Source organism: Spea bombifrons, chromosome 2, assembly GCF_027358695.1.
Source record: "Spea bombifrons isolate aSpeBom1 chromosome 2, aSpeBom1.2.pri, whole genome shotgun sequence".
NCBI lineage: Eukaryota > Metazoa > Chordata > Amphibia > Anura > Pelobatidae > Spea > Spea bombifrons.
Genome location: NC_071088.1, coordinates 118158217 through 118184592, shown reverse-complemented (window position 1 = coordinate 118184592; position 26376 = coordinate 118158217). Strand labels below are relative to the sequence as shown.

The following is a 26376-nucleotide window of genomic DNA, read 5'->3' as shown; positions in this document are numbered from 1 at the left end:
AGATGTATAGATAAATCGATAGAGAGACAGAAATAAAAATAGATGGAGATAGATAGATCTAGATAGACAGATAATAGCGTGAATATGTTTAACCCTTTCAGTGCACTTCAAACCCACTGGCACCGAGGAGAGTTGTATGTACCATGCATGAGTACAAGTGGGAATACACGCCTTTCGAGCATACAGTTTGTTACTATTTATTGCAACAGCAATAACAGCAAAGTGTGTTCATTATCCTCCCAACCCCCACATTTTACTTGGTTCTGTTTACACCAATATGATTTTACAGGATGTTTCTTGAGGAGATACAGTTAAGTTCAGGCTTGGTGAATAGACCACATATTCACTGTGTTATCTATTGCTAATAAGAAATAGAGAGATGTGGTGGTCAATAAGAGTATTCCTAGGTAATCCAAATGTGCCAGTGCTATTGGGTATAGAGATCATAGTTAAAGGCTTGGGGGCACTAAACTACAATTTCTATGAATAATAATTATGTACAATCAATATGTTACTACTAGGTACATCATACAACAAATCCTGTAATTGAAATATTTAAAGGAGTCATTTCAGAACATAGATGCTATCATAGACCTAAAGATGTTCTGTCACTATCTTTTTCATGAAATGATACCTGATAGGAAAATTACTTGTGGTAGTGAGGAACATACATTGGGCCCAGAAGCCTACTGGAACCTGAATTCCTAAACATTGACTCACAAAGTCCCCTTTGTTCACAGATTTGATTTCAATTAAACCATATATACAGATGTTTTCACATTGCACAGCTAAATATTTCATATATATATATATATATATATATATATATATATATATATATATATATATATATATATATATTGCATACAGAGTCATTGCAAGTATGTTACATGGTTATATCTTAAATCACCAACAAATTGCATGGTGAGATGTGTCAGGTTTTATAAATTAATTGTGCTAATTTGTCAAGAGTTGATAGTTAGATGGAAAAATAACCATCTTTGCAAGATATTGATTTTTATGTAATCACAATTATCTAAAAAAAGACAGCTGAGTGTAAAAACACATAGACTTGTTGGATTATAAACATCATAATAAAACACATTATTTATAGGCATACATAATTGTTAGCAAACTATTTTTGTGTATCCTAGTAACATGGTACAAAACAGGATGAGAGAGTTAAGATTAAGATTAGCAGTGTTGTGGATTAACAAATTATTATATAAACAATTTAGGGGAAGGGAGGCCCTTTATATACTGTATATATATACTGCAATTTTAAATGAAAGCTGTGATCTTAAAATGTTACAATGGTGTTATTTGTTCTAGCAATGTAGTTTGTTTTTTCATCTTAGAACAATTACTGTACACATTAAGAGTTATTCTGTATTAAACCTATGATGAGGTTACTGAGTAATTGTCTGCATAGAATGAACAGAGGGAGCCATGTTACCAGGCTGCATGCATAGTAAGGGCACAGGACTACTACTACTACTACTACTACTATTACTACTAATAAAAATATACAAAGAGTAGAAAGTAATCATGAGAGTTTCAATTAGACAGTAACAACAATATGATTTAGTTAGAACATGGTACAGCACCCGGTATATTGTTGGAAAGATACGTTTGGTGCTGCTGAGTTGTTCTTAACATTAACATTATGATTACCCTGTCTGAGAGTTAGGCTTTTTAAGCGGTTGCCTAACCACTATGCTAATATCTATCTATCATCTATCTATCTATCTATCTATCTATCTATCTATCTATCTATCTATCTATCTATCTATCTATCTATCTATCTATCTCTATCTATCTATCTATCTATCTATCTATCTATCTATCTATCTATCTATCTATTTCATTCTCCAGCCAAGGTAAAATGAGAGTTTTGTAACTTTGTAACCCTTTTTACCTTTTGCATTACTTTTTTGTCCCTCTCTTTTGCCCCTCACAAACACACAGTATACCCTGTATTGGCATTAGTGCTAGACTAGACACCTTGGTATTTTCCTATTAAAACTTGCCCTTGTGTTTAGTAGAAGTAGAGAGACATAGTTTATACCTGTGCTCATTTTTTAAGTGTCTGGGAATACTGCCAATGCTTTATCATCAATTTGCAGCAACAAGCAAGAACATGATTGTGAGGTTTAGTAACTACCATTTATATTTACATTTCCGTCTGTAAGGGGCAGCTAACAAGTGGTTAAAGGACAAGATTTATTCTTTTCGGAAATGTTTTTCCTCTGTGTTGCTTCCTATTTTAAATGATCCATTAAGGGAAGCATTACCTTCTTACATCTAATTAATATCCAGCAGGATACTCAGGAGTTGACTATGACCCCACCTGCAATGACTCAACCTGTGTGCCACTGAGCACATTCACACACACAATTGTGATTACTCTGGGCTTTCTCTGCTGGTTGATTCATTTTATTAGCACAGGGTTATCCTTGTGTTTCCCATTTGACACAATTTGGGTTAAAATGTAACCAATATTAGTGAACTTTTATACCTGATGCTAGACTTTTGGAATAGGTTAAGAACTGTGTAGTTGATATGTTGGCTCATAGTATTTTAATGCTACCTGTAAGGTATATTCGCACATTTAATCAGATAAAATACTTTAACATATTTTAGGATTGTGCATTGTATGCATTACCTTGGATTCAACATTATCTGTCATTGGGTTTTAGTGGTTCTGACTGGATATTATTATTATTTGTTGATTTACACTGCATCATATTGCACAACATTGTAAAATCTGCTACTTTGTGGCTAATGTGACATTATGTGTTACTTTATGTTATGTGTAGTCTCAGTTATGTTAGATAGCCTAAATAAAACACCACTGAAAAGGCCTAGGCAGGGTTGACAACAAAGGCATGCAATTAATTACTTCCTGGTCTGCGCAAACATGTAATGTGGTTATTTTTGGTGCTGCCCTAGACCTGAAGCAGTGCATGGCTACCATCTTATCCCAGCACTCCCAGTATTATGCATGGTGCCTGGGAACAGCAGGCTATGGACGGTGTGCAAGCTTAGCACAGTCCTCTCCAGTGGAAATGGACTGTTGACATTGGAGATATTCTTTGTAACTGATTCTTTGAACATCAGCACATTGGGAGCCTAATTGTCCTTTTTGTTGGCACAGCCGCTGCCACTTTTCTGGTGCCCTAGGCCTAGTCAACAAAGCCAGAATATATTATGTTATTGCTCATATTTTGACTGATAATTTGGAGACTCCTGTTAGAAGATGACCGATGAAACCATCTAGCAACAGAAGAAAGCAGCGGCCTCAGGCTCTGCAAGGTGAGGGCACAACTGAGCCACCCATCTCTAATGTCCCTGTGGCTCTTTCATTTCCCAAAATGTTTAAGACGGCAGTATGGGTGAGAACTCAGACGCTTCCCCAGGTGAAAAGCCCTAGATATGACTCTGCTTCCCATTTGTACATACAGTGCATATATGTTTTGTTTATTTGTCACATAACTGTTCCAGATCATCCAACTAATTTTAATATAAGACAAAGACAACGTGAGTAAACACAAAATGCAGTTTTTAAATGATAATTTATTTTATTGAAGATAAAGAGTTAATCAAAACCTATATTACCCTTGTGAAAAAGTAACCCCCCTATAACCTAATAACTGGTTGTGCCACTCTTGGCATCAGAAACTGCAATGAGACAGAATGTTGACCACTCTTTTTGGTAGAATTATTTCAACTCTCAATTGGAGGGTTTTTAAGCTCAAACTGCCTTTTTTAAGATCTTACAACAGCTCAATTAGATTTAAGTCAGAATTTTTACTAGGCCACTTGAAAACCTTCATTTTGTTTCTTTTGAGCTATTTAGAGGCAGACTTACCTGTGTACTTCAGATCATTGTCCTGATGCATAACCAAAGAGCGCTTCAGTGCTGGACATTCTCCTTCAGGATTCTCAGGGAGAAAGCAGAATTCATGGTTCCATCAATTATGGCAAGTCCCCTGGGTCCTGAAGCTGCAAAGCAGCCCCACACCATCACACTACCACCACTGTGTTTGACTGTTGGCATGATGTTCGTATTGTGAGATGGTGGGTAAGCCTCACCCAGATGTAATGGGACCAGTGTCTTCCAAAAAGTTCCACTTTTGAATCATCAGTCCAGAGAATAATATCCCAAAAGTCTTGGTGGTCATCAAAATTTTTTGGCAAATGTGGAGAGAGCTTTTGTATTCTTTTTGGTCAGCGGTGGTTTTCATCTTGTAACCCTCACATGGATACCATTTTTGCACTTATTATTGTGGTATTGTCAATGCTGACCTTAACTTAAGCAAGTGCAGCCTTCATACTTCTACATGTTAGTCTGTGTTCTTTTGTGACCTCCTGGATAATTTGTTGATGCGCTCTTGGAGGAATTTTGGTAGGTCATCCTCTCCTGGGAAGACTCACCACTGTTCCAAGTTTTCTTGTTTGTAGATAACGGCTTTCTGAGCCTCAGAAATCACTTTTTAACCATTTCCAGACAATTTTATTACATTTATTAGATTGCGGCATCATGTGTTGCTTTTTGAGAACTTTTAGCCTACTTCACTTTGTAAGACACATTCTATTTAATTGATGTTTGGTTCAACATGGCTGGCAACAATCATGCCTGGGTGTGTCTGGTGAAACTGAACCCAATTATCAATTACATTTGGTTAACTGGTTGATTTAATAACTAAGGGGCAATTACTTTTTCACACAGGGCCAAGTAGGGGTTGGATAGCTTGTTTTCCTTCTATATATGAAATCATCATTTAAAAAATTGCATTTTGTGTTTACTCAGGCTATCTGTCTAATATTAAAATTAGTTGGCTCATCTGAAACATTTAATTGTGACAACAATGCAAAAACAGAATAAATCAGGAAAGGGGCAAATACTTTTTCACAGCACTGTACCACACTTATGCGCACAAATTCACAACAACGCAGAACAACAAATATATATTGTACTAAACATAAACACAATTACATATATGTCACATCTTTCAGAAATGCATACTTGCCATAAATATACAAACACAGTAATACATCTACATATACAATGTACAGTATATTAGTATTATAAATTTAATATTGAAAGAAGCTTAGACAATTTTATCATAGTTATATGTATGGCATGTGACATCCATACTAATAAATAAAGTAATGTAACTACATACAACATATGCATTAGTAAACCAATATTAATATTGTTTTAAAACAAGCATTTTATCTTTAAGTATGCAAGGCCAACATAGTCCTTGCAGGAGGAACAAATAGGCATTGTGCCTTCATAATGCACAGTTAAGTCTATGGGATGGAAAGCTTAGTCAATGAATACTAACTTAGTAGAATGCCAGTGAGTACCTCTTGAAAGAAAACAAAATTAATTGTCTCATACACATCTCACTAAAACTCTCTTTCCAGTAACCGGCTGTTCCATTTTTTTCATTCAGTTCCTGCCCCTTCTCTGCCTATGCCTGTGGCTGTGGATTTGGTTACACCTGAAATCTATAGAAAGAAAGACATTTTAGAAATACAAAAGTCAGGGCAGCTATAGGTTCTCAGGGCCTACCACAACAATACGTTTTGTCAAAAGTTTTAAAAATTAGGAAGCAGGGAAAAGTCTTAATGTTGAAATATGTTGGCATTTGTTGGATTAGATTATTGTTCAGAGAACAAGATAAACATAGACCCAAGATGGCTCCAACACACATATAAATATAGAAATGTTCCATATATATTAAAAAAGTTGGTTCCATATGGCTGTACAGGACCTTGAAGTACATGTAAAAAATATTTTAAAGCAATTTGTAATGTAAATAGAAGCCTATAATCCAGCCATATAACCGTATAAGCCTGACATTTCCAAGTCCCTGTGTACAGCCAAGTTGTAGATCTTCTGTTTGCTTATGAAAACGTATTATAATATTACATAAGACAAGTAGGTAATTATCCACATATTGGAACCATTCCATTTTTTTTCTTCATGAGACTCTTATCTTGTGTTTGCTCGTTAACCTTAACAACTGCATATACTAAATTTATCACCTGTAAAATGTATGCCTATAATTGTACATAATGTAAATTCCTGCCTACGAATTAAGGGATTTTATAGATGTAATGAATTTATTACCAGGTTATAAAACACTTGCAGAGAAAGTAAATTATTTCTACAGGCAGCTGGTAGAGTGTGCAGTGACGCATGTGTTATGTACCTGTACATGTCACGTGTGTTGTTTCTCTATTGCATTTTTAATGCATAGATTGTAAGTTCCTGCGGTAACAGGGCCTGCCATTCCTCTTGTATCTGTATGTCAATTGCTGTATTGTACTTGTCGTTATCTGTAACATTTTCACCTTGTACAGTGCTGCAGAATCTGTCGGCGCTTTATAAATAAAGTATAATAATAATAATAAAAATCTACATTAATGTATTAGATGTTATAGGTCTCTATTTTTTATCAGTGTTAAATTGACCTTATGATTTAAAAGGAATAAATGTTTATTATTCTTCTTTACCCTGGAATTTATCCATGGGGCATCTGTAAGATATGTCAGGGGATGGAAAGCATGTTACATTGACTATTTTAAATTAGATCATCCAGCAAAAAGAAGGGTATCATAGCTCCCCTATTTATGAAATCTCTTTATATTGAAGGACTTCTGCCCCTAGCTTTTGTGATTTTTAACCATGTTTGTTTAAGTATAACCTCCCTTTTCTGTGTTTTTTTTTTTTACTAGAGAACCCTTTTGGGGGTCTATATGGAGGCCAGACATCTTTATTGTAACAAGAGGGTACACCATTAGAGTGTGTAATTATTGGTTTATTTTTAACAATATTTTAATTTTTAATAGTTTAAATATTATCTATTTCCCCTCTTCTCACTATGATCTCCATTGTAGTTGATCATACAGTAATCAGGAAGCAAGACTTATCGCAATGAGTATGATCAGCCAGCAGGGGGTTATCAGAGATCCCAGAAGAGTCTGTTAATTTGGTGAATCAAATAAAAAAGGTTTTAGCATGGTTGAGCAGCAAATTATGTGTGAAGGCTTGTAGGCAGAGAAGGGCTGGCACCTTCTTGAACAGGGGACATGTGAAGCCAAGTGGCCCTACTGGCCCCTTGCACCAAACCCAGTAACTCACATATGCACTGACACACATATTTACACTCTAACAAACACACTTACATTAACACACTCTCATACATACTCACTAACACACACTTTAACACACAATCATTCTAACACACACTCCCTCTACCACATACACATTCCTGCTGACACACACTTACACATAAGAATTCATGCTCACACAGGAACTCACATCCACATTCATACTTACACATACACATTCATGCTAACACACATACACACGTTCGTGCTTATGCACACACTTACACTTACACATTCATGCTCGCACACACTTACACATTCATGCTCGCACACACTTACACATTCATGCTCGCACACACTTACACACCCATGCCAACGCACACACTTATACACACACTCTCACTCTAAAATACATCTATAGTCACTTCATCCCTCCTTTACCCTCTTATTTACTCCCTCCATCAGCCTCTTTCACCACTGAACTCATCTGCAGACTAAGCTGTCTTTCAATCTGCTTGCACAGTATGTGAGCATGCTTGCTTTTTATTGCGGGGGTCACGTAACATTGCGCTACAAGATGCTTCTCCATTGCAGCTTCTTTGGGCCTGTCCAAAACTCTTCCCAAAATTGGCCAGTTTGACATGGACCAGACCAGTGAAATACTTTGGACTGGAGCCAGCCTGCCCCTGCACATAGGAGACAGTATTTCATAACATTGCAAATATCTGTTTCTGGACAGTAGAATGGTCTTGCACTATGCTCTAAACAGACTGCTGGTGCTTCTTTTCTGTGTGTGTCTGTACATATCTGTGAGCGTCTCTCTGTTGTGTGTTTCACGTGCTTTGTCTTTCGGTACCAGTGGTGGTTATTCACCAGTGGTTTGTGAACACACAGTAACTGTTGAATAAACCCACACCTATGGATCACACTTTAATTTCTCAAGAGAGACAGCTTCTCTTTGCATCTCCAGAAAAAGTGACAGCTCACTGTCAGCTTTTTTCATTTTAAACATTCGCACTACTTAATGTGTCTGCAGAATCTGCTTTTAAGAAAACAGGGAGGAGGTACTGCATGTCATATTTTAACGGGATGATTAAACATCATTACGGGTGGTAAACAATCCAATAACCAAGTCCCTAGCAAATAAAATATTATATTTTTCTTTAATAGCTTTAAACGCATAAAAACAGAAAGCATATTAAGAATTTGAAAATTTTCTTCTGCTATGACAATATGCCATATTTAATTTGGCAAGCAAAAATGTGAAACGTTCACATTTGACAGCCAGGATTTGGGCACTCAGGGGTAATAAGGGTGCTGTACCTAAAGCCATAGTTAGCAAAAATGTCATATTCAGCACAGTAGGCAGAGGATTGCAGTTAACAGTGTACTTAATTAAAATGCACAAAACTGTTTCTAAAACACCTAATTTAAACTGCAATTAGAGACAGAGGGCTGTGGTTTATGAGGAAGCGGACTGTATGTGGTCATGCGCTGCAATGATCTTGCTGTGCAAAGAAATCTATGTGCTGTTATCCCTGCCTGGATGGTCTGATTCTATTCATGAATTGTTACACTTATTCCTGTATTTAATTTCTAAGGGTGCAACTTATTCTTCTAGAAGATGGCACCAGGAATAGGCAAAGTGTCCGTACAAGGACAGCCGTGAAGGTCTGTGAAGGTTTGTGAAGGAACATAGTACATGATTGAATTGTCCACCACAGACCCCAGTAAATGTCCACCACGAGCAATGTTGGTGCCTATCCCTGGATGGGACAAGTAATAGTGCATATAGGTTTTTTTTATCTTGCGAGTGGATACTGCTGGGACCTCAATGTTGTGCACTTTACTATGCATTAACAAGAGCCATGCATGGCAAGTTTCCCCAACAAATATGAATGAGCTTACCCTGCACTATTGATAGCTCAATGGGATAGGAAGTTTTCAAGAAATCTTACTGATCTGACTCAACGTTATACAGAAGCGTACTGAGGTTGGCCCTTCATAATGCTTAGGAAAATAAAGGAACTAAGGAAGCTATTCTCTCAGAAAGACCAGTTTTAGTGACTAAAATACACAAACGCTCAGAGTTATTCCTGCTGCAGGAGAATTGCAAACAGGAAGGGGCTGTTCATGAACAGAGACTCTGATGATGGGTGTGTTAGTGAGTAAACACTGTCACAAGGCACAAAGCCACTAAAGATGGTAAGTATTAGTAGCAAACATTCATCTGCTCCAATGCATATGGTTAATTGTCAGTTGCCATTAGCAAAGGTTTGTCCTTACATTTAAGATCTCCCTGTACTGTAATGAAGTAAAATATTCATATGGAAAACACAAATAACACATATAACCACTAAGATATAAAATATCAATAATAATATTTTGCGTTACAACATATAGCACAGCCAACTGACTCCTCTGAGATCATTAGAATACAATCTCGCATGCACCAAGGACAGTTTGAAATCCACCTTGTTTCACTTGTAAGCTTCTATGGCATCAAACACAATCAGTGGCACGTAAGTTGATGCTTTTGATTAGTTTAGACAGCCTTTGAATTTGTTGGGTGAAGTAGGAAGACACCTTGAGCCATGAATATTCATTAGACATGCTAGCTTTACCACCTTTAGGTACAGATCTTGGCTTTCCTATGGGAAGTTTTTAAACTTAATGATACTAAAACAATTTCACTGATTGACAAACAAAAAGCACAAGTGAAATAATGTTTTCATAAGTGAATTTAAGTATGCTAGCAAATTTAAGCTAGAGTCGCCTGAAATGGCTTTGAATCAAACTTGTGTCAGTGGTGCTCCTTTATGATCTCAAACTGGAGGTCTCTTTTGTCATGAGTATTTTATCTGTGATATGGTCAAAAATCAGTGGTAAGCTTCTCCAACATAAAATTCATATTCCATGTCTTGTAACCATCTATTATTGCACATGTATATTGGTGGCTGGTTGCTTTTTGGGAATTAGAACAGAAACAGGTTTGTATCAGTATCAGTGGCGGACAGTGGCTACCTAGGTGCATGATTGAGCCATGTTATATCATTGCCTCAAACCATGGATGTAGCCACTGTTCGCCACTGATATGCATTTGAAGCTATACAAACCTGTTTCTGTTCTCACCTAACCTCACCTAGCAACCAAATGGGTTAAATATATACAAGTGTCAGATAAAAGGCACAGGACTACACTACACTGTACACATTTCATACCCATTAATTGTGTTTTAGGTAGACACAGAGCAATGGGTATACAGGTAGATTTTAATACAAATACATACCAGGAAAACATATGAAAATACATAACAAATTAATAAATTCATGTTTTCTGCATCTGTTTCTTTCTTAGGACTTTTTAGATAGGACACTATCTAATCCATCCCCTTGATGTTTTCTTTCTCGTTTACCACAACCACCCTTCCTCTGGACATTCCATCTTCCATCATCTCTGCCAGTATTTGCCACATTGGCACAGACATCCTAAGGAAACGTAGCATCAACTGCCATTGGCTCATTTTATTTCAGCCTTAAAGACTTAAATTCTGCAAACCAAGCTGGTGGAAATATTTGTCAGGTGGAAAGTATTCTGAATTAGGTCACCCTTATTCAGGCACAAAAATCCACTGTGAAATACAAGCAAATCATGGGAATTCTTGAGAATACTGGTACTGTTTTTTTATACATCTATTTTTATGAGAGCTCAGTGAGTGGTTCTTTAAATAATCCAAAAATCTAGTAACTTTCTGCTGTCCTTATGGGCTATACTTTGACTTTATACTTGGAATAATTTTGGGAATTGCTTCCTTGAAGTATAGTTTGAAGGCTCTTTTCAAAGGGACATCTATGCATAATAAATCTGTATAGTTCTGGATTTGTACAAAGCCCCCCTATTTTAAGTGATTGTAATAATAATATATTATAAGAAGCCGATACACGATACATTATATGCGCTAAGATTGCAGAGATCATAAAAGTTGAGCCATCGTTTATATGTACAAGAGTAATATATTGACTTTTAGTTAATACAGCCTGGTAAAATGTCACAGTTATTATGTCCCAAGTAGTGTAGTTTTGTGTCACTCTAAATATGTTATGATATATATATATATATATATATATATATATATATATATATATAAATATATATATACTCAAAATATTTGAACACAAAACGTGTAAACATGAAAAAGATACAACGGCCTTCATCAGTTTTATAATATAATAACTTCCCTTAGTGAAGATTTGATCTCCAATTATCCAGTTCTGGTTTTGTTCCAAAAATGCATAACCCCTGAACACAGAATAAGAAACGTCAAGCAGCATTCCACTAAACGTACAGAATACGGAGAGGATACGGTGCCACGTGATCGTGTTGCTCCAATCACGTCCCAGCAGCATGACTGCGGCTGTCAATGTGGTGAATTGAGGGCAATTAGAAGACAGCAGCCAGCGTGCGAGCAAATTAACCCCAAGAATTATATATACTGCAAATGGTGTAAACAGGGCTACATACATCCGATCAACACTTGTAATATTCCTCTTAATGCGTAATATCCATGACAACTACACTATTCGTTTAGAATCATGGATAATAAAATAAGTCTCTCGGCTTTTGATTAACATAATTATATAATATACTCCAGCGCTGCATGTGACATTACTGGGTCTACCTGCAATAAAGCGAAGAAGTGGTGATATTTATATATAAGTCTGTGACCTCACTCTGTTCTGTTTGCTTAATGTACCTATTAAATAGGCCTAACGTTAAACAATTAGGCTTTAGACTACAATTAAATGTTATGGCTTCACTCGGTGGCTTAGTGTGTGTGCAGCGATGAGCAATTAAATTAAACGTCCTCCACGTGTCCGTGTCACGTGATTCCTTCATCACAACTAAACATTCACTTTTTTTTTTAACCTTACGCAACTGTTTTCCAGCTGAATACCTCTAATACTGGCATGTAGTAATACATAGAATATTTACCCTAATAATACCAGATAATTGTTCTGCTTTCGTAGGCAACTTTAAAATAATAATTATGTAAGTCTCACAAATAAGATTTGAAACTTTGTATGATACAACGTTTAGGAACGCAATCTGTGTGTCCTGAAATGATGTCATAGCAAGCTGTCTCTATAACACGATTATATCATAGGTGAGTACATATTTTACATTTTCATTTTTGCCAAAGCAATGATAATCCCTCGTTTTCAGAAGTGACCTCTAATTTCGATGCCTATATGTATGAATTGTTCGTATCACATTATGAAAAATGAACTTTAAACCAAGACGAATTTGCTTTTTCCGCCCGTTGCTTAAATAGTTAAAGTTAATACCTTAATTTAATATAGTCTTTCACGTTTTAAAACAAGATTCACCTTCTAATTTCTTGCTTAAAAATGACTTATTTTTTTAAATGTTGCATGGTATGGCAGAAAACAAATATGCAGTATTATTGAACTGTTATTAAACATCTTGCTAATAATGATATTCTTGTAATTACTGCAGCAAATAAATGACATTTAAATGAGTTTTTAAATAAATATGTTGTGCTTTCCTCGTATTTTTTTTTCTTTCTTACAATTGAGGTAAGAACACCAGAGTTCCTGGATCAACTATTCAGTGGACATCTGTTTTAAGAATTGATTAGTTCATTGGGGTAATAAATACATTATGGACGTGTGAGAAGGTCACAAAGCGTTTTACCAATGTGAGCTAATTTCTGGTATCAGGGACTTCAAACGATCTTTGGTGGTTCAGAGAGTGGATCTTAACATTATACATATCGTGTGTTTGGAATGTTCTGCAACTCAGAGCAGGATTATGACATCACTACTGTACAGGGATGTCTGTCATCCAAATCCTAAAGATATATGTAGTTTAGAGATATATAGAGATATATAGAGATATAAGTGCTCTATGCAAAGTGATGTTCGGATTCAACAGTGGTTATTGGAAACCTTGGGGGGAAACATTGTTATTAAGTTAAGCAAAATCAATTTTAATCAGCTATTTCTTTTCTAATGGAGATTTTCCATTTGTAAGTTCTACCACAGCCATTTATTTCTTGATGAATCTTAGTCAAAATATGGAACAAACTGTCATTATGCATACAGGTTTGGGAACAAAATCTTCTTATCCTCTATTATTTCTTTTTCTTTCTATCTTTCTTTCTTTCTATCTTTTCAGAAAAACAACCAGTGTTAAACAATCTAATTATACAGAAGGAAAACATAATATATAATATAAAAATCTATTATTATACATACTTTTATTTACATTATTTAGGAACATAATCTATCAAAATATTTTCTTTCTTTCTTCTTTCATTTTGTTTATTTGTCCTTCTCGTACACATTTTCTCATGAAATGCTACGTTTTCTTTTTTTATTTTATACAAGGAAACCTAACCCAGTATATTGTCAATAACAGTTCCATAGAGCAAAACAAATCTGTGCTACTAGCCTCAGAGCAAAGAATGGAAACCTGTTCCATACGTTTTCCAACGCATGCCCCTCTCATTGTCCAGGTTCTATCTAGTGGAAGCAGAGATAGAAAGTATCACTTCCTAGGAGGGGTTATTGTGAGACATTGGTTTGACCTTTGTAAAAAGAGTTTACGGATGTCTCACATATCTTATGAATAAGGTGAGGTATACTTGAGTGCGCAGATAGGAGCCAGTGCTCTCCTCACAGCAGCTCTCCCTGCCTTACCTGTAGTCCGAATATGAGGAGCAGTTGTGAGCTTTTATTGCCCTACATTTTCCAGTCAGCAAGACTACAAGAAGTAATAAACATTGACAATTCTAATCGCAGGCAGCAGAGTGATCACATTACATTGTAAATGTGCCTGATCTGCCATTGAGCTGTTCCCCAATTCCCAAAGGTGCGCCAAAAAAAAAGAATTAAAAACAAGAGGGGGCATTTGGAAGATCCCTACATGTGTTTAAACACCTCGATGTTTTCCACAAACAAACACAAGCATTGTACACTGCAGTTCTGGTGCCACACATTTGTATGTCAGGTCAACATCGATGTATAGTACATAGTAGCATGATACATAAAACAAGTTCTATGGTCAAATAATCATTAATTAGAGAGGTATACGATATTTCCGATTGATATTGTAGGATTTTTAGGTATGTAGCAGGGATTCAAAAAGTAAGGTGTAAAGATCAGAAACCACAACATAAGTAGAAGGATGTGGTACAAAGAAATAAAGAGAAAGACAGATGTATCAACAGTGTGAGGATTGGAGAGACTGAAGGGTAGAAATAAATGGGAAAAGGTGAGAAAGTAAGAGACAGAGAATAGAAAATAAACAGTGCAGAAGGTGTGAAGGGTTGGCTCTGCAGGCTGGGAGATTTCTGTCTCCCACATCTGGCTCTCCTCATCTTCTTTCATCAGCGAATGAGGCATTTCTTTCAAGCCCCGTCTCTCTTCAGCTGCCTAATAACTCTCTAAATTCAATAAACTGTTCATGTGTACCTTTGCATTCGGTGTTAACTTTATTGTGACATTTTTCCTGATTGTCTTCCATAAAAAAGGTAACTAGATAACCAAAAGGATCTATTTCACAGGTCTCCATAAATCTCCCTCATACCATTTACTCACTCTCTTACCCAGGCAAGGTATTTACAATTAAATACATTTCAGCAACAAAGTAGCAATTTCATGTTAAAAGAATCTACAGCCATGTAAACTCAAATCTAGGGCCACCATATTAATGTTGAACATATTATATCAGCATAAAACATCTGGCTGTTAGGTGAAGGGTGACAGCTGTAACTTAAATATATAAATAGACATTTCTGCGAGATATATGCCTCTGTGATATTCCTTTGGGTTGTTAGTGCAAAAGTACACCTATCCAAAAAGGCTCACTTCTAGGTCATGGATAAACTGGCAAGTAGAATACGGCTTTGTGTGTATTTTCTCTGACTTGAAGCTAATTTCATGCCTCTAGCATAGGAAAATAAAACCTGACAACTTATAAATCAGGAATGGGTACCTATCACTCAATCTTTGCATAAATTATGAATGTGGGCCCATAACCAGGCGATCTGTCGTTAGAACCGAGGTTCCACAATCGTGTTTATTGATGGCCGCAGAAGAACGAAAACAACACCTACAAACTAGTACACTCCATCTTTTTTGCATAACCTCTAAGAAGGGGCGCTGGAAAATCATCAGCTAAATAAATGGACAGGATACACAATACAAAGCAGTGTCTGTGTAGAGGGGCTGGTATATTTCTGTCTTTTATTTCTTGATTATTTTTTTCTTCTCTTTCTTTTTCATTCTTTTCCCCCTTTATTTCCTTATTCTTTCTTTTTGGATTACATGATCCATATATACAGGTGTGGACATCTGAGACATATAGAGAGAGAGATTTTAAACATTTCAGTCACTGTCCAATGTGTCAAGATACCTACTGAGTGATTTGTTTAGATCCCAGGTGAGATAAAGCCAACATAGCATCGCTTTATTAAATTATTTTATGTTTTTAAAAGTGTACACTTTCTCCCACTTGCTAATACGGGGATGTATAATCGTGTATTTTTAAATAGGTCATGTTGTTAGATATATTAATGAGACTGCAAAATGTTCCCTGAGAAACATATAAGAACCATCCCCCCTTATCTAGTTTGCCTATTTTTTCTGCAGTAAAAGTCTCAAACTTATTTGGCCATTGGTCTTTTCTTACATTGTGGATTGCCAAATGCCTAACCCGTATATGTTTACATGTATACAGGAAAAAACATGACATCGATGTTCCTTGGCATAAGATAAATAAACAGTCTTGGAAAAAAAAGGTTGGAAGTTGCAAGTGCATCTTGGGACCCCTTCAGTAAACTACAATGTCTTCCTTCTGGTGAATGCAAATTAGCAGAATCTATTTATGAGTAGCTGGGTAATATATCTGGTTCTACCTTAATTAAGTATGAGTAAAACATAGTGGATGTGGCAGTAAAATAAAAAAGTAAGTACACTTTAACCCCACTTCAAGCCACCCACAGCACAAATTGACCCCATTTGAAATCATAGGAGGTATTTTACACCCTTAACACACACAAAAAAAACTTCTTTACTCTATTCCCTCACGTAGTCACCACTCCTCTTTAGTCGCCTTCTAGTTTGTGACAGATTTCTGAGCAACCATGCGACCAGTATCCTTGTAGTTATGTCTACTATTACAAAACTTGTTGTCATGCTTGAATTTTGACATAGGTCACTTTGTAATGTTTTTTCCCCATTTCCTTTAGTTTGAATTGGAAAAATCAGCCAAGAAAATCTTCAGTTTTTTATCTGTAAACTGAGCTAAGAAGAGATCGAGAGTGCATCTCACAAGACATCAGAAGACCTTTAATCATTTGGTAATCACAATTATTTAAATTAAAATATTTATTTTTTGCATGCTGAAAATGGAGGTGTGAGCTGATCTGATTTATGGCACTCATTGAAAATAATCACCTCTTGGTTAATATTGAAAATCACCTTGTATAGGGTTTGTTTTAATCTTTTTATTTAGACTATGCAAAGGGGACTTCAAAGTTGGAGGACCAAAAGGTGAGCAAAAGGAGGAGAGATTCATTGAAAATGTAAAATCCATTTGATCTTTTCCTCCCACCTCTCTCTAAGATCGGTGCCCTTAAGCTACTGATAAAACAATGTTTATACATGTTTCAAGTATCTAAGTACAGGGGATCAGTGTTTATAAACACATACACTGGCACTTGGGATCTTAAGGATCAAAGAGCTGACCTGATATATGTAACTCTCAGTGGCTTACACTATTAGCCACTTCACTGCCTTGTGGGGGAAAAATCATAAAAAAACTATATTTTTCATAAATTGGAGCCTGCGATTTTTTCTCATCTTGCCCTTTCATATAGACTTATATTTGCATATATATCCCATGAGAATCTCCATATTACTGAACTGATTTTCAATTGGGTAATTTGTCAATATTAGAACAAGGAGTAGGGTCTGCAACTTGTGTTTAAAATGGTGTGGGATTTTTTTTGTTCCTCTGGAGCAATATCTCCTGATCTCCAGAGGTGTATTGATTGTGTGTGATCTGGATTCTGTTTATTCGATGCTGTCAGGGTAATATTCCTTCAAAACAAGGTCTCTGGGAGCCTGCTACGTTTTAGCTGACTGTTAACACCAATCGTTTGTGTACTGTAACTAAGTGGTCATTTGTACAGGAAAATGCAGCTAGCATGATTAAACTCTCCACCCTTCACACAGCATCTTAACCCTATGTATACGGGAGAGTATATTATCTCATTTGCAATTATTGGGTGTTCAAACAGTTTACCTCCTAGCTGCTTAATTGTGTTGTCAAGCAAGGGTTTTATTACATTGGGTAAGATTGTTTTTTTTTCTTTTCATAATAAAACTAGCCTTACCTTCAAATTGGCTTCTTTCCAGGAATTTTCCATTCCGCTAGAAATATTAGTTCGATTTATTTACCTACACGTATCTGAGCCTTATGGCAACCAAGGTGTTAACTGCAGTATTGGTGGATTTGTGGTTAGAATATACCTTATGGATGGAAGAATATTTGGTCAATAATTTGTACATACTCGAATTTATCTGATGATTTCCATCATTTATATTTTCTAATCTTAACGTAGCATTAATAATGACAAAAAAATAGTTTTTTCCTTTTACCATTATTTACATAAAATAGCGGTATTTTCTGTATGTGACTCTTACGTTCAAAAATCTGATGTAACTGATTTGCTAGGAAAGACTTTTGGCGATTTAACGAAACCCGTCTCCATTCTGCATTAATTAACATAAAAAAACAAGATGACAAATTCACTCCTTATAAGGTCTTTAAAAATTTCCAAAAATATATCCAGACCTGAATTCTTGATAGAAACCGTATAGTAAGTATACATTATATAAAGAAACAGAAATATATACATACATAAGGATAGATAGATGGGGGGATGGATGGATAGATAGATAGATAGATAGATAGATAGATAAATAGATAGATAGATAGATAGATAGTGAATTAACCAGAATAATAATTAATATTAATAATAATAATTATGTAAATACGCAAGGATATCTAGTAGAAGTTCACCATGTTTCACTATTTAATCCTGACTTAAGCCTATCTAGGGGGTGATATCGTTTCCATTCTCTGTATTTAGCTTAATTACATGATACTGTCAAACTAAAAAACTGCTATTGTTTACCTCTGCCATACGCACCTTGGGTTTGTCATTATATATTTACAATAATAGGCATCCTGCAAGTGGAAGGGTGTCACATCAACTGGAGAGCTGGGCTTGGTATCCCAGGAACTCCTGCACTAAAGAGTTCATGAACTGAACATCCATTGTTGTCAGTGCACAAAAAAAGTAAAGAATGTTCAATATAAATTCAAATTCAATTTAGTTTCATATGGAAAAGGCATACACAGCCCAGTTTTTTTTATAAAGACTGAAAAAAAAAACAGAGAGAAAAATACAAACATTTTTTTAAGCATAAAAATGAAACATCAAATTACTTTGCCTCTGGCTTCCATTTTTCCCTTCTACATTATAACTAGTTATTGAACTAGCTATAAGATCTAAAGGCCATTTGTGCGGAGACAGATTTCAACTGAGTTGCACCATCAATATTCTTTGGCAGTGACCTATTGGTAGAAGTCAAGCAACCGAGGTGAAATTCAGGTCACGCTGTCTAACCAGTATTAAAATGCGTGCACTCTCAAAAAAAAAAGCCACTTTAAATGAGATTTAAACTAAATTGAATTCCACTATGGGAGATGAATATTTTTGCATTCTCCACGCAAGTTTTTTTTTTTATTATTATAGGGGGAGATCATGCCTATTTGCTAAATTTTAATTTACTTGAGCACATTTAAAAAAAAAATAAAAAATAAAAAACTATTGGGAAAAACAGACTAAAGGAACTCCGCATTTAGCAATTCGCAACATTTATTAATATAGCTAGATAGGCTGATTTATATAACTGATCGGTCAAGAAAAGTAAACAATAAATTGGTCATTTTATTTTGAAATCTTTTCTATTATTATAATAAAAAATGATATTAAGCATTTTTTCATTTCTTTTTAATAATGCATACATGGTATATTTCCCATAACATTTTAGTATTTGCCTTGCATAATATATAACACAGAAGTCAGTAAGGGATGAACCAGAATGTGCAGAACTAACTAGCTAGCAAGCAAAAGAAAGGTCAAATTTTTATTGGTGGGGGAGAATCGAGCTGATCTGTTTTCTTGTTATACAAAGCAGAGAGAATGCATAAAAGGTAGTTCATTTTTCTAGCATGCACAGATTGCTAATGGCGTGAGTTGCAGGTTAGCAAAACGGTCAGTATGGTAATAGCACCTCCAATGAACCCTGAGGGACAATGGATGGTTATTTTTCTTCAGAACTGTCAAAAAAGACGCTTTGTACTTTCAATGTTTTAGTAAAGTCCTCAGTCGGATATTTTCCACTTCTTCAAGCAGCACAAAAAGGGCAGCTGATCAGCACAGAATATGTTGAGGATAATATCTGTCTGTTAAAATGTTTCCCTTAACTGCTAGTAACATTTTTAAATTCAATATTAGCTAATCAAAATAGAAATAGATTAATATATATGTGTGTATATATATATATATATATATATATATATATATATATATATACACACACACACATACACACACATACATAATCAAGCAGCATCCTTAGTGTTAAGATTTCTTTCATTCAAAAGTTCGGTAGTAACATTGTTTTTCAGACAAAACATAAAAATACAAAAATCAAATCAGGCCAAACAGTCATGAGATTTTCTTCCCCCGAGAAAGAAAAATTGATTGATGAAAGGTCGAAAATGCCCTCCTATTTATTTATTAATCGCCAACATATTCCGCAGAGAAGTATATTTTCAAATGAAATAACCTACTTGATTTGCCTGAGGAATCTGTTTTTTTTATCAGTATTATTTATTTAATGATATACAGATTGTATGCAGAGGAGTATGGCTACTACAAGCTAGCACAGTTTTAAAACATAATACATAACCATCCAGTACATACCGCTATATAAATCCAATACTAACTCCTATGAGTGCTGAATACTGTGGGAAAAAAACATATATTTTTGCAATTTAGAACTGGAAAGGTTAAGTTAAATACCCTGGATATAATGAGTGCATCCAGCCCTTGGAGGGTTAAATTAAAAAATCCGGTTACAGTGAGTGCAAATAAATATCTGCGCAATTAGGAATTTTATTCTGAAACCACTTTACTTTTTAAAATCTGAATAAAATCCAAAATATACACAGATACAAATGTAGTTAAATAATAAAACAGTTAACCCTTTAAGAACTACAAAACGAAAAAAAAATGATTTGGCTTCCAATCTGATCCATTGCCAGTAGCAACATTACCTGTAACAATTACATGTGTGTTTTTTTTGCCATATTTCATGAATGATACATAGTGGCTCAAGAGGTTTGTACATATGTAAGAAGTGTGCTTGTGTTTAATTTTTGAATGCCAATAGGTAATAGCTAACAGACAACCTTATTCACTGTATATAGTATTTAAAGACCAGAAACACGTGTTGTAGAGAAAGTCTCAAGTTATCTATGTTCACAGATCAGACTTAATACAATAAATCCCAAAAACGATGGGATTTGAATTCCGGTCACATTACAGGCAATAATAAAGCCTGCAACTTCCCCTTGTTCACACAAGCACAAGACATTTGGTGCTTGGAAAATAACCAACCATTTAGCTCTACGTGTCTTTAACATCTGGTGGAAGTTTTCAGATCTAACAAAACCGATTTATAATGTATTTTGATTTAGAGTCATTTGTTTAACCCCTTCCCAGCATACCCCTATATTATAGATTAGAACGAGGCGCCTATATGCACCCTGTAGAATCGAATTTGTGTGAGGATTGCAGTCACAGATTCGTCTCTAGGGGGGTATATGGGTGATGCTATAATCATCGCCTGCAGTTTTTGTGTTAAATTTGGATGTATATGCTGAAATCCCTGGCGTTTAATATCCCACTTTATTTCGAATCTGTTTTAACTGCTTGCAACAACACAGGAACAGCAATGATTGTTTAATTCGTCCCCACTTTGGGATATATATGTGGAGGGGGTGGGGGTGGATTTAAGGTGTAAATTAAATAATCATAGAACAGCACATTATTATATTATATTATATACTAAGACTGAACAGCCACCGCAAAGAGCAAGTCCCAACCAGTACAAAGGCTCTAAACCATTCCTTCTGCTTGATTTATGGCCTTTTACTGCCCTATAAAAGCTGTTACAACGAACCTAAAGCCTGCAACACCGCTGGCACATTTAGTCCAATAAATAAAACATAAACAGCTAAGTTTATGTGTCACATTTATTGTTATCAAGTAAAATATTACATTGCCCTGCAAGCTATGATTCTATGCTATAATTGTTATCAAGCAGAACAAGGGAGCAATCAGATTTCTGCACTCCCATTTTTAATGCCTAATCTAAGCTCTTGATAAAATACCTAATTGTAATAGCTCTTTGCTTCGAAATGTTTACATAAATTCCCAGGGATTTTTTCTTTTTTGGAGCATTATATTATCTGCTGAAAGTGGGATGTGTTGACTACATGCATCGTAAAAATATTCCAAGGGGTCCCTCTCCAACCATTTTTGTCTACTTAAGGAAAAACTACGATGCCCCTTAAGAAATGAAAATTACTCTAGCAGACCAGGTTCTTAACCCTGTGCATTCGTATTATTGCACAGGTCCTGCCATTACCAACCCAGATCAAGGCTTTCAGTTTAATGGGGTTTTATTGTTTTATATGGAGGATTTTTTTTTTGTTTAGCTACATTACATACAGCACAATCCCAGCATACATCCAAATGAATCCCCACCCACATGTCAATATAGGCTTCAAGGGAAAATATTATTACAGCAACAATATCTGCTCTATGTAACCCCTTGGGTTTTAAATATGTTTTGAAGTGCACCTTATAATGAAATTAATCATTTGCCTATTCTATTTTTCCATAACTTTCTAGTAGGAGAGAGATGGGGATAGCTGCCAGCATTGAAAAAGATAAGTAGCACCCTGCACACATTTACATTAAGCATTGTCCTATAGATCCTATAATACATTATATGCAATGCATGTGGACGGTTCTTGAAATTTTAGTATGCTCCTTTATGGCATATACCTGACCAGAGCTAAGCTGTAACTGCCTGTATGCTGTAGAAGATCTTGCAATATTTTCCTGAGCTGTTTCTAAATCCTCTTCTTCTTGTTTCAGTGGCTTCTGAATGTGAATCACAAGAGGAGACCCAGAATCGTGAGCTACGTAAATAAATAACAGGTATCTCACTGAATGTCCTGCTGGTAATACTTTTTTTTAGGGAAAAGGCAGAAATAATTACCCTAAATATATTATTACAGCAGCCTATGTGTGTATGTTTAAGTGTAAGTGTGTGTTTGCAAGGGGTGGTGATACAATTCTCCACCCACATCTAGTACCCATTTAATGTTCATAAACAACATAATACTATGCTTTCTACAAATACCAACATATTGCAGTATATTGCAGCCTGATCAGCACTTACATGTGCATAGGGCTCCATCTGAGGCTACATGCTCCTCTAGAATCATGATAACTAACATGGGAAAGGGAAAATTACATTTTAAATAAGCTTTTGGTTCCTTATCCGGGGACTAGCATTCACAATGTGATTGGCTATCGGAGTCACATGGTGAAAGTAACTTTACGGGGTCGCCAGCTAGTAGGAGGGCTTTATGGAGCAGAAAAACGACAAAGCGAGAAAAATTATTTTCCACTCCAGAAATTAATGATCATGAGTTCGTATTTGATGGACTCTAACTACATCGATCCGAAATTTCCTCCATGTGAGGAATATTCGCAAAATAACTATATCCCAGATCACAGTCCGGAATATTATAGCCGGTCCAGGGACACTGGATTTCAGCATCACCATCAGGAACTATACCCTCCAAGAACAGCCTATACTGAGCGACAGTACAGCTGTGCCAGCATACAGAGTCCAGGGAACCCCTCTACACATGCCAGGGTGCATGGACAACCTCAAAGCAACCACCACCTTGTAGGCAAACCTCAGATCTGTGATCTTCCAACACCATCTCTTTCTGCCAACACCTCCAATTCTACTTCCCCAGCACCCCCAGCTTGCAACCAGCCAAATTCTGAACATCCTACCAGCACAGCTACCAAACAACCAGTAGTCTACCCCTGGATGAAGAAAATACACGTCAGTTCTGGTAGGAAACTTTTTTCCCCTCACTTAACCTTTCTTTTCTTCTTTCTTTTTTTAATGCTCATAGAGTCTTTGGGTTAGCACAATTGAACTGGATTTACGACTCCGAATGGGTAATTACACCCACCATAAATTTTATAGCCAAGCCTGTCTGGGCTCTTCCAGCCATGTGGCTCATTCTGTTCTGTGTGTGGTGTGTGTGTGTGAGAGAGGTGGAAAAAAACTATAGCTTTGTAAGAGATGCATAAATAATTCAGCCTCTTTGGAGCTAAGGGGACACCTTCTTAATAGGACAGAAAGGATCGTTAGAGGATTTTGGAAAGCTTATAGCAGATCGCCTTTCTCCTGAGTTTCTTCTCCTTTTCTGCTCCTGTTTGCCCTCTCTTTTTCCTCCTCTCTTCTCCTCCCCCGTTTATTTCTCTGTTTTCATATCTATACATCTCCCACTACATTTCTTACTCTGATCCTCTCCTCTCTTTCTCAGTGAATCCTAATTACACTGGGGGTGAACCCAAGAGATCCAGAACTGCCTATACAAGACAGCAAGTCTTGGAATTGGAGAAAGAATTCCATTATAACAGATATCTGACCAGACGAAGGCGCATTGAAATTGCTCACTCCTTGTGTCTTTCCGAAAGGCAGATCAAGATCTGGTTTCAAAACAGGAGAATGAAATGGAAAAAAGACCACAGGTTACCTAATACAAAAGTGAGATCCAATGCTTCGTCCAATGTATCCAGCAATATCATTGCTCCCAATTCTGCTGCCAATGAGGATCTTACACAAAGCTCTGCTCAGGATCAACGAGAGGATATTACAAGGTTATAAATGCATCACAAAAACACACAAAAAACCCAGATGACTTGAGTATTTATAGAATCTAATAATATATATATATTTTGGTTCTTGTGGTTTTTTTCCTTGTGCTTTGGGGGAAAAATTGAGAGGTCTTTTGGATCATCAAAAAGGCTTTAACTGCATGTCACAGAGCATGGAGCCAGGTTCTATGTAAAGTGTTTGTTTGTTTTTTTTATTAAGCCCGTTTGTCTTTATTTATTTTTTAAGAAAAAAAATCAATGTTCCGTTCTAAGTGGTTTTGCTAAAATAGAAAAAAAAAACAGGGTTGCAATTTTTCCCTTTACATATTTAAATGATAGGTCTATTGACAGTAGAAAAAAAGAAATATCGCTAAGTAATTTTTTTGTATAAATTATTATTATAATTATTATTATTATTATTAAAAATGTGATACAATTATTTAAATAAAACCACACAATAGCACATAAGAGAAAACGTGTCTGTTTTAAAAAAATAAATGCCACAATGTGAAGACATTGAAAGAAACTTTCCACGTCCTAGATTTGGTAGATTTTGTTGTGGACAGTGTGTTTCATTATTATTTTGTCTTTTTTTGTGGTTTTTATTTTATATTTAGTTGAGACATTGTAACGAAAAAATGCTATCAACAGTTCTAGTGTAATGTACCGTCTTGTTCAATAAAACAACTCAATGTGTTTTAGTTTAATCTGTCAGTCCATTTGTTTATTTGAAATTGTGAATGCTGGGTTTAAAAAAATATTTTTTCTAGAAAAAACAGAATCATGTGTTTTTATTATTTTTTTCGATTTGCAATTTGATATGTCTTTTTAATGGAAAAGACCTTATACACGTGTACTTTGAAATATAAACTGCATATATTCAGCAGATCTATATTTTTTCCTAATGGCCTGTATCTATTCTGCAACACATATACCGGCTGATCTTAGTTGTATAGGTCAAATTGTAGTTTTATTGTGTTGCAGAGATATAAATTCTAAAATATCTTGAATAGCTTCCTAAACATTATCGTTCACTCCTGGTAAGATCCTTGGATATGGTATATATTATATATCACTGGGATTGCTGTATATATATATATATATATATATATATATATATATATATATATATATATATATATATATATATATATATACATGGAATTTACTTTGTAATAACTTGCTAATATGAATTCTTAAGGCATTCCCTGATGTAAATAGAAGTGACCCCAGAGATGCAGAGGGTGATCTTTTTTTTGTCTACAGACAGGCCTTAAAAAAACATTATGCATGTATTTTCTGTTTTAACAGGAGAATGTAAAGTACCAGGTAGGCCTGTACATCAGTGTGCAATAGTGATACACACCAGGCTTTTAAAGCATTTTATTAAAGGCTTCTTATTGAGGTTATCACTTAACAAGCCTGCCTATCCCTTATCACTCCCTAGTTTGTTTTACAGCTGTTTAATACCATTAAATAAACAGTACAGTGCTTGGTCTGATCTGGGGGATTACAACTGTTCCTCTGTAATTGATCTGTTTGTAGACCAAGGATATATATATATATATATATATATATATATATATATATATATATATATAAATATCTATATCCTTGGTCTAAAAGCAGAGTTATGCTATTTTTTTGCATTATGCGATTTGTGATTAGTGAATCAGTGCAGATTTTTTAAAATGTGTGGTTCATGAATTATCTTTACCCTCTCTTGGTCCCCCTCTTGCCTCAGTGTCTTTGTAAACTACTTCAAAATTTGATGAATTAAAATTGAATGTCACAGGCAGAGCTGCCTGAATAATATGGGGACTTTTGTGTTCCTTGTGTCTGCCCAGAAAGAAACAGATACATTAATCAAGTCCCCCAACTATAGGCTGCATATATTGAATTAAGAAATAAAAATAATAGAATATGTAGGCAGAAAGCTTACCATTCCCTATAAATATCGACTGAGGTAGACCAGGATGGGAAAGCAAATATATTGTAAAATTCCAAAATTTGTCCTTCATTCTCTTTTGTTTTATTTTTTTACTCAGTCTTATAGACATGGCAATGACACTTGCAGGATTCTTGGTTGCAGTTGTGCTATGAAT

General features: G+C 35.5%; 1 protein-coding gene across 6 annotated transcripts in view; it reads left to right on the top strand.

Annotated features, from left to right (window-relative positions):
* Window positions 1-25052, top strand: part of HOXC4 (homeobox C4) — a 44147-nt gene extending 19095 nt beyond the window's left edge. For 2 of the 6 annotated variants that reach the window (XR_008346301.1, XR_008346298.1), the window contains 4 exons: window positions 15892-16011; window positions 16403-16513; window positions 22211-22522; window positions 23938-24161. Coding sequence is in view for 1 of the 6 variants with exons in the window: in XM_053456077.1 (XP_053312052.1) it covers window positions 22911-23457; window positions 23938-24281 (891 nt within the window). In the remaining 5 variants the exon portion in view is untranslated. Of the gene's footprint in view, window positions 1-15496; window positions 15595-15891; window positions 16012-16402; window positions 16514-16668; window positions 16707-22210; window positions 22523-22622; window positions 23458-23937 lie in introns of those variants that run through there. The other 4 variants (XR_008346300.1, XR_008346299.1, XR_008346302.1 and 1 more) reach the window with 4 other exon arrangements.
* The last annotated feature ends 1324 nt before the right edge of the window (window positions 25053-26376 follow it).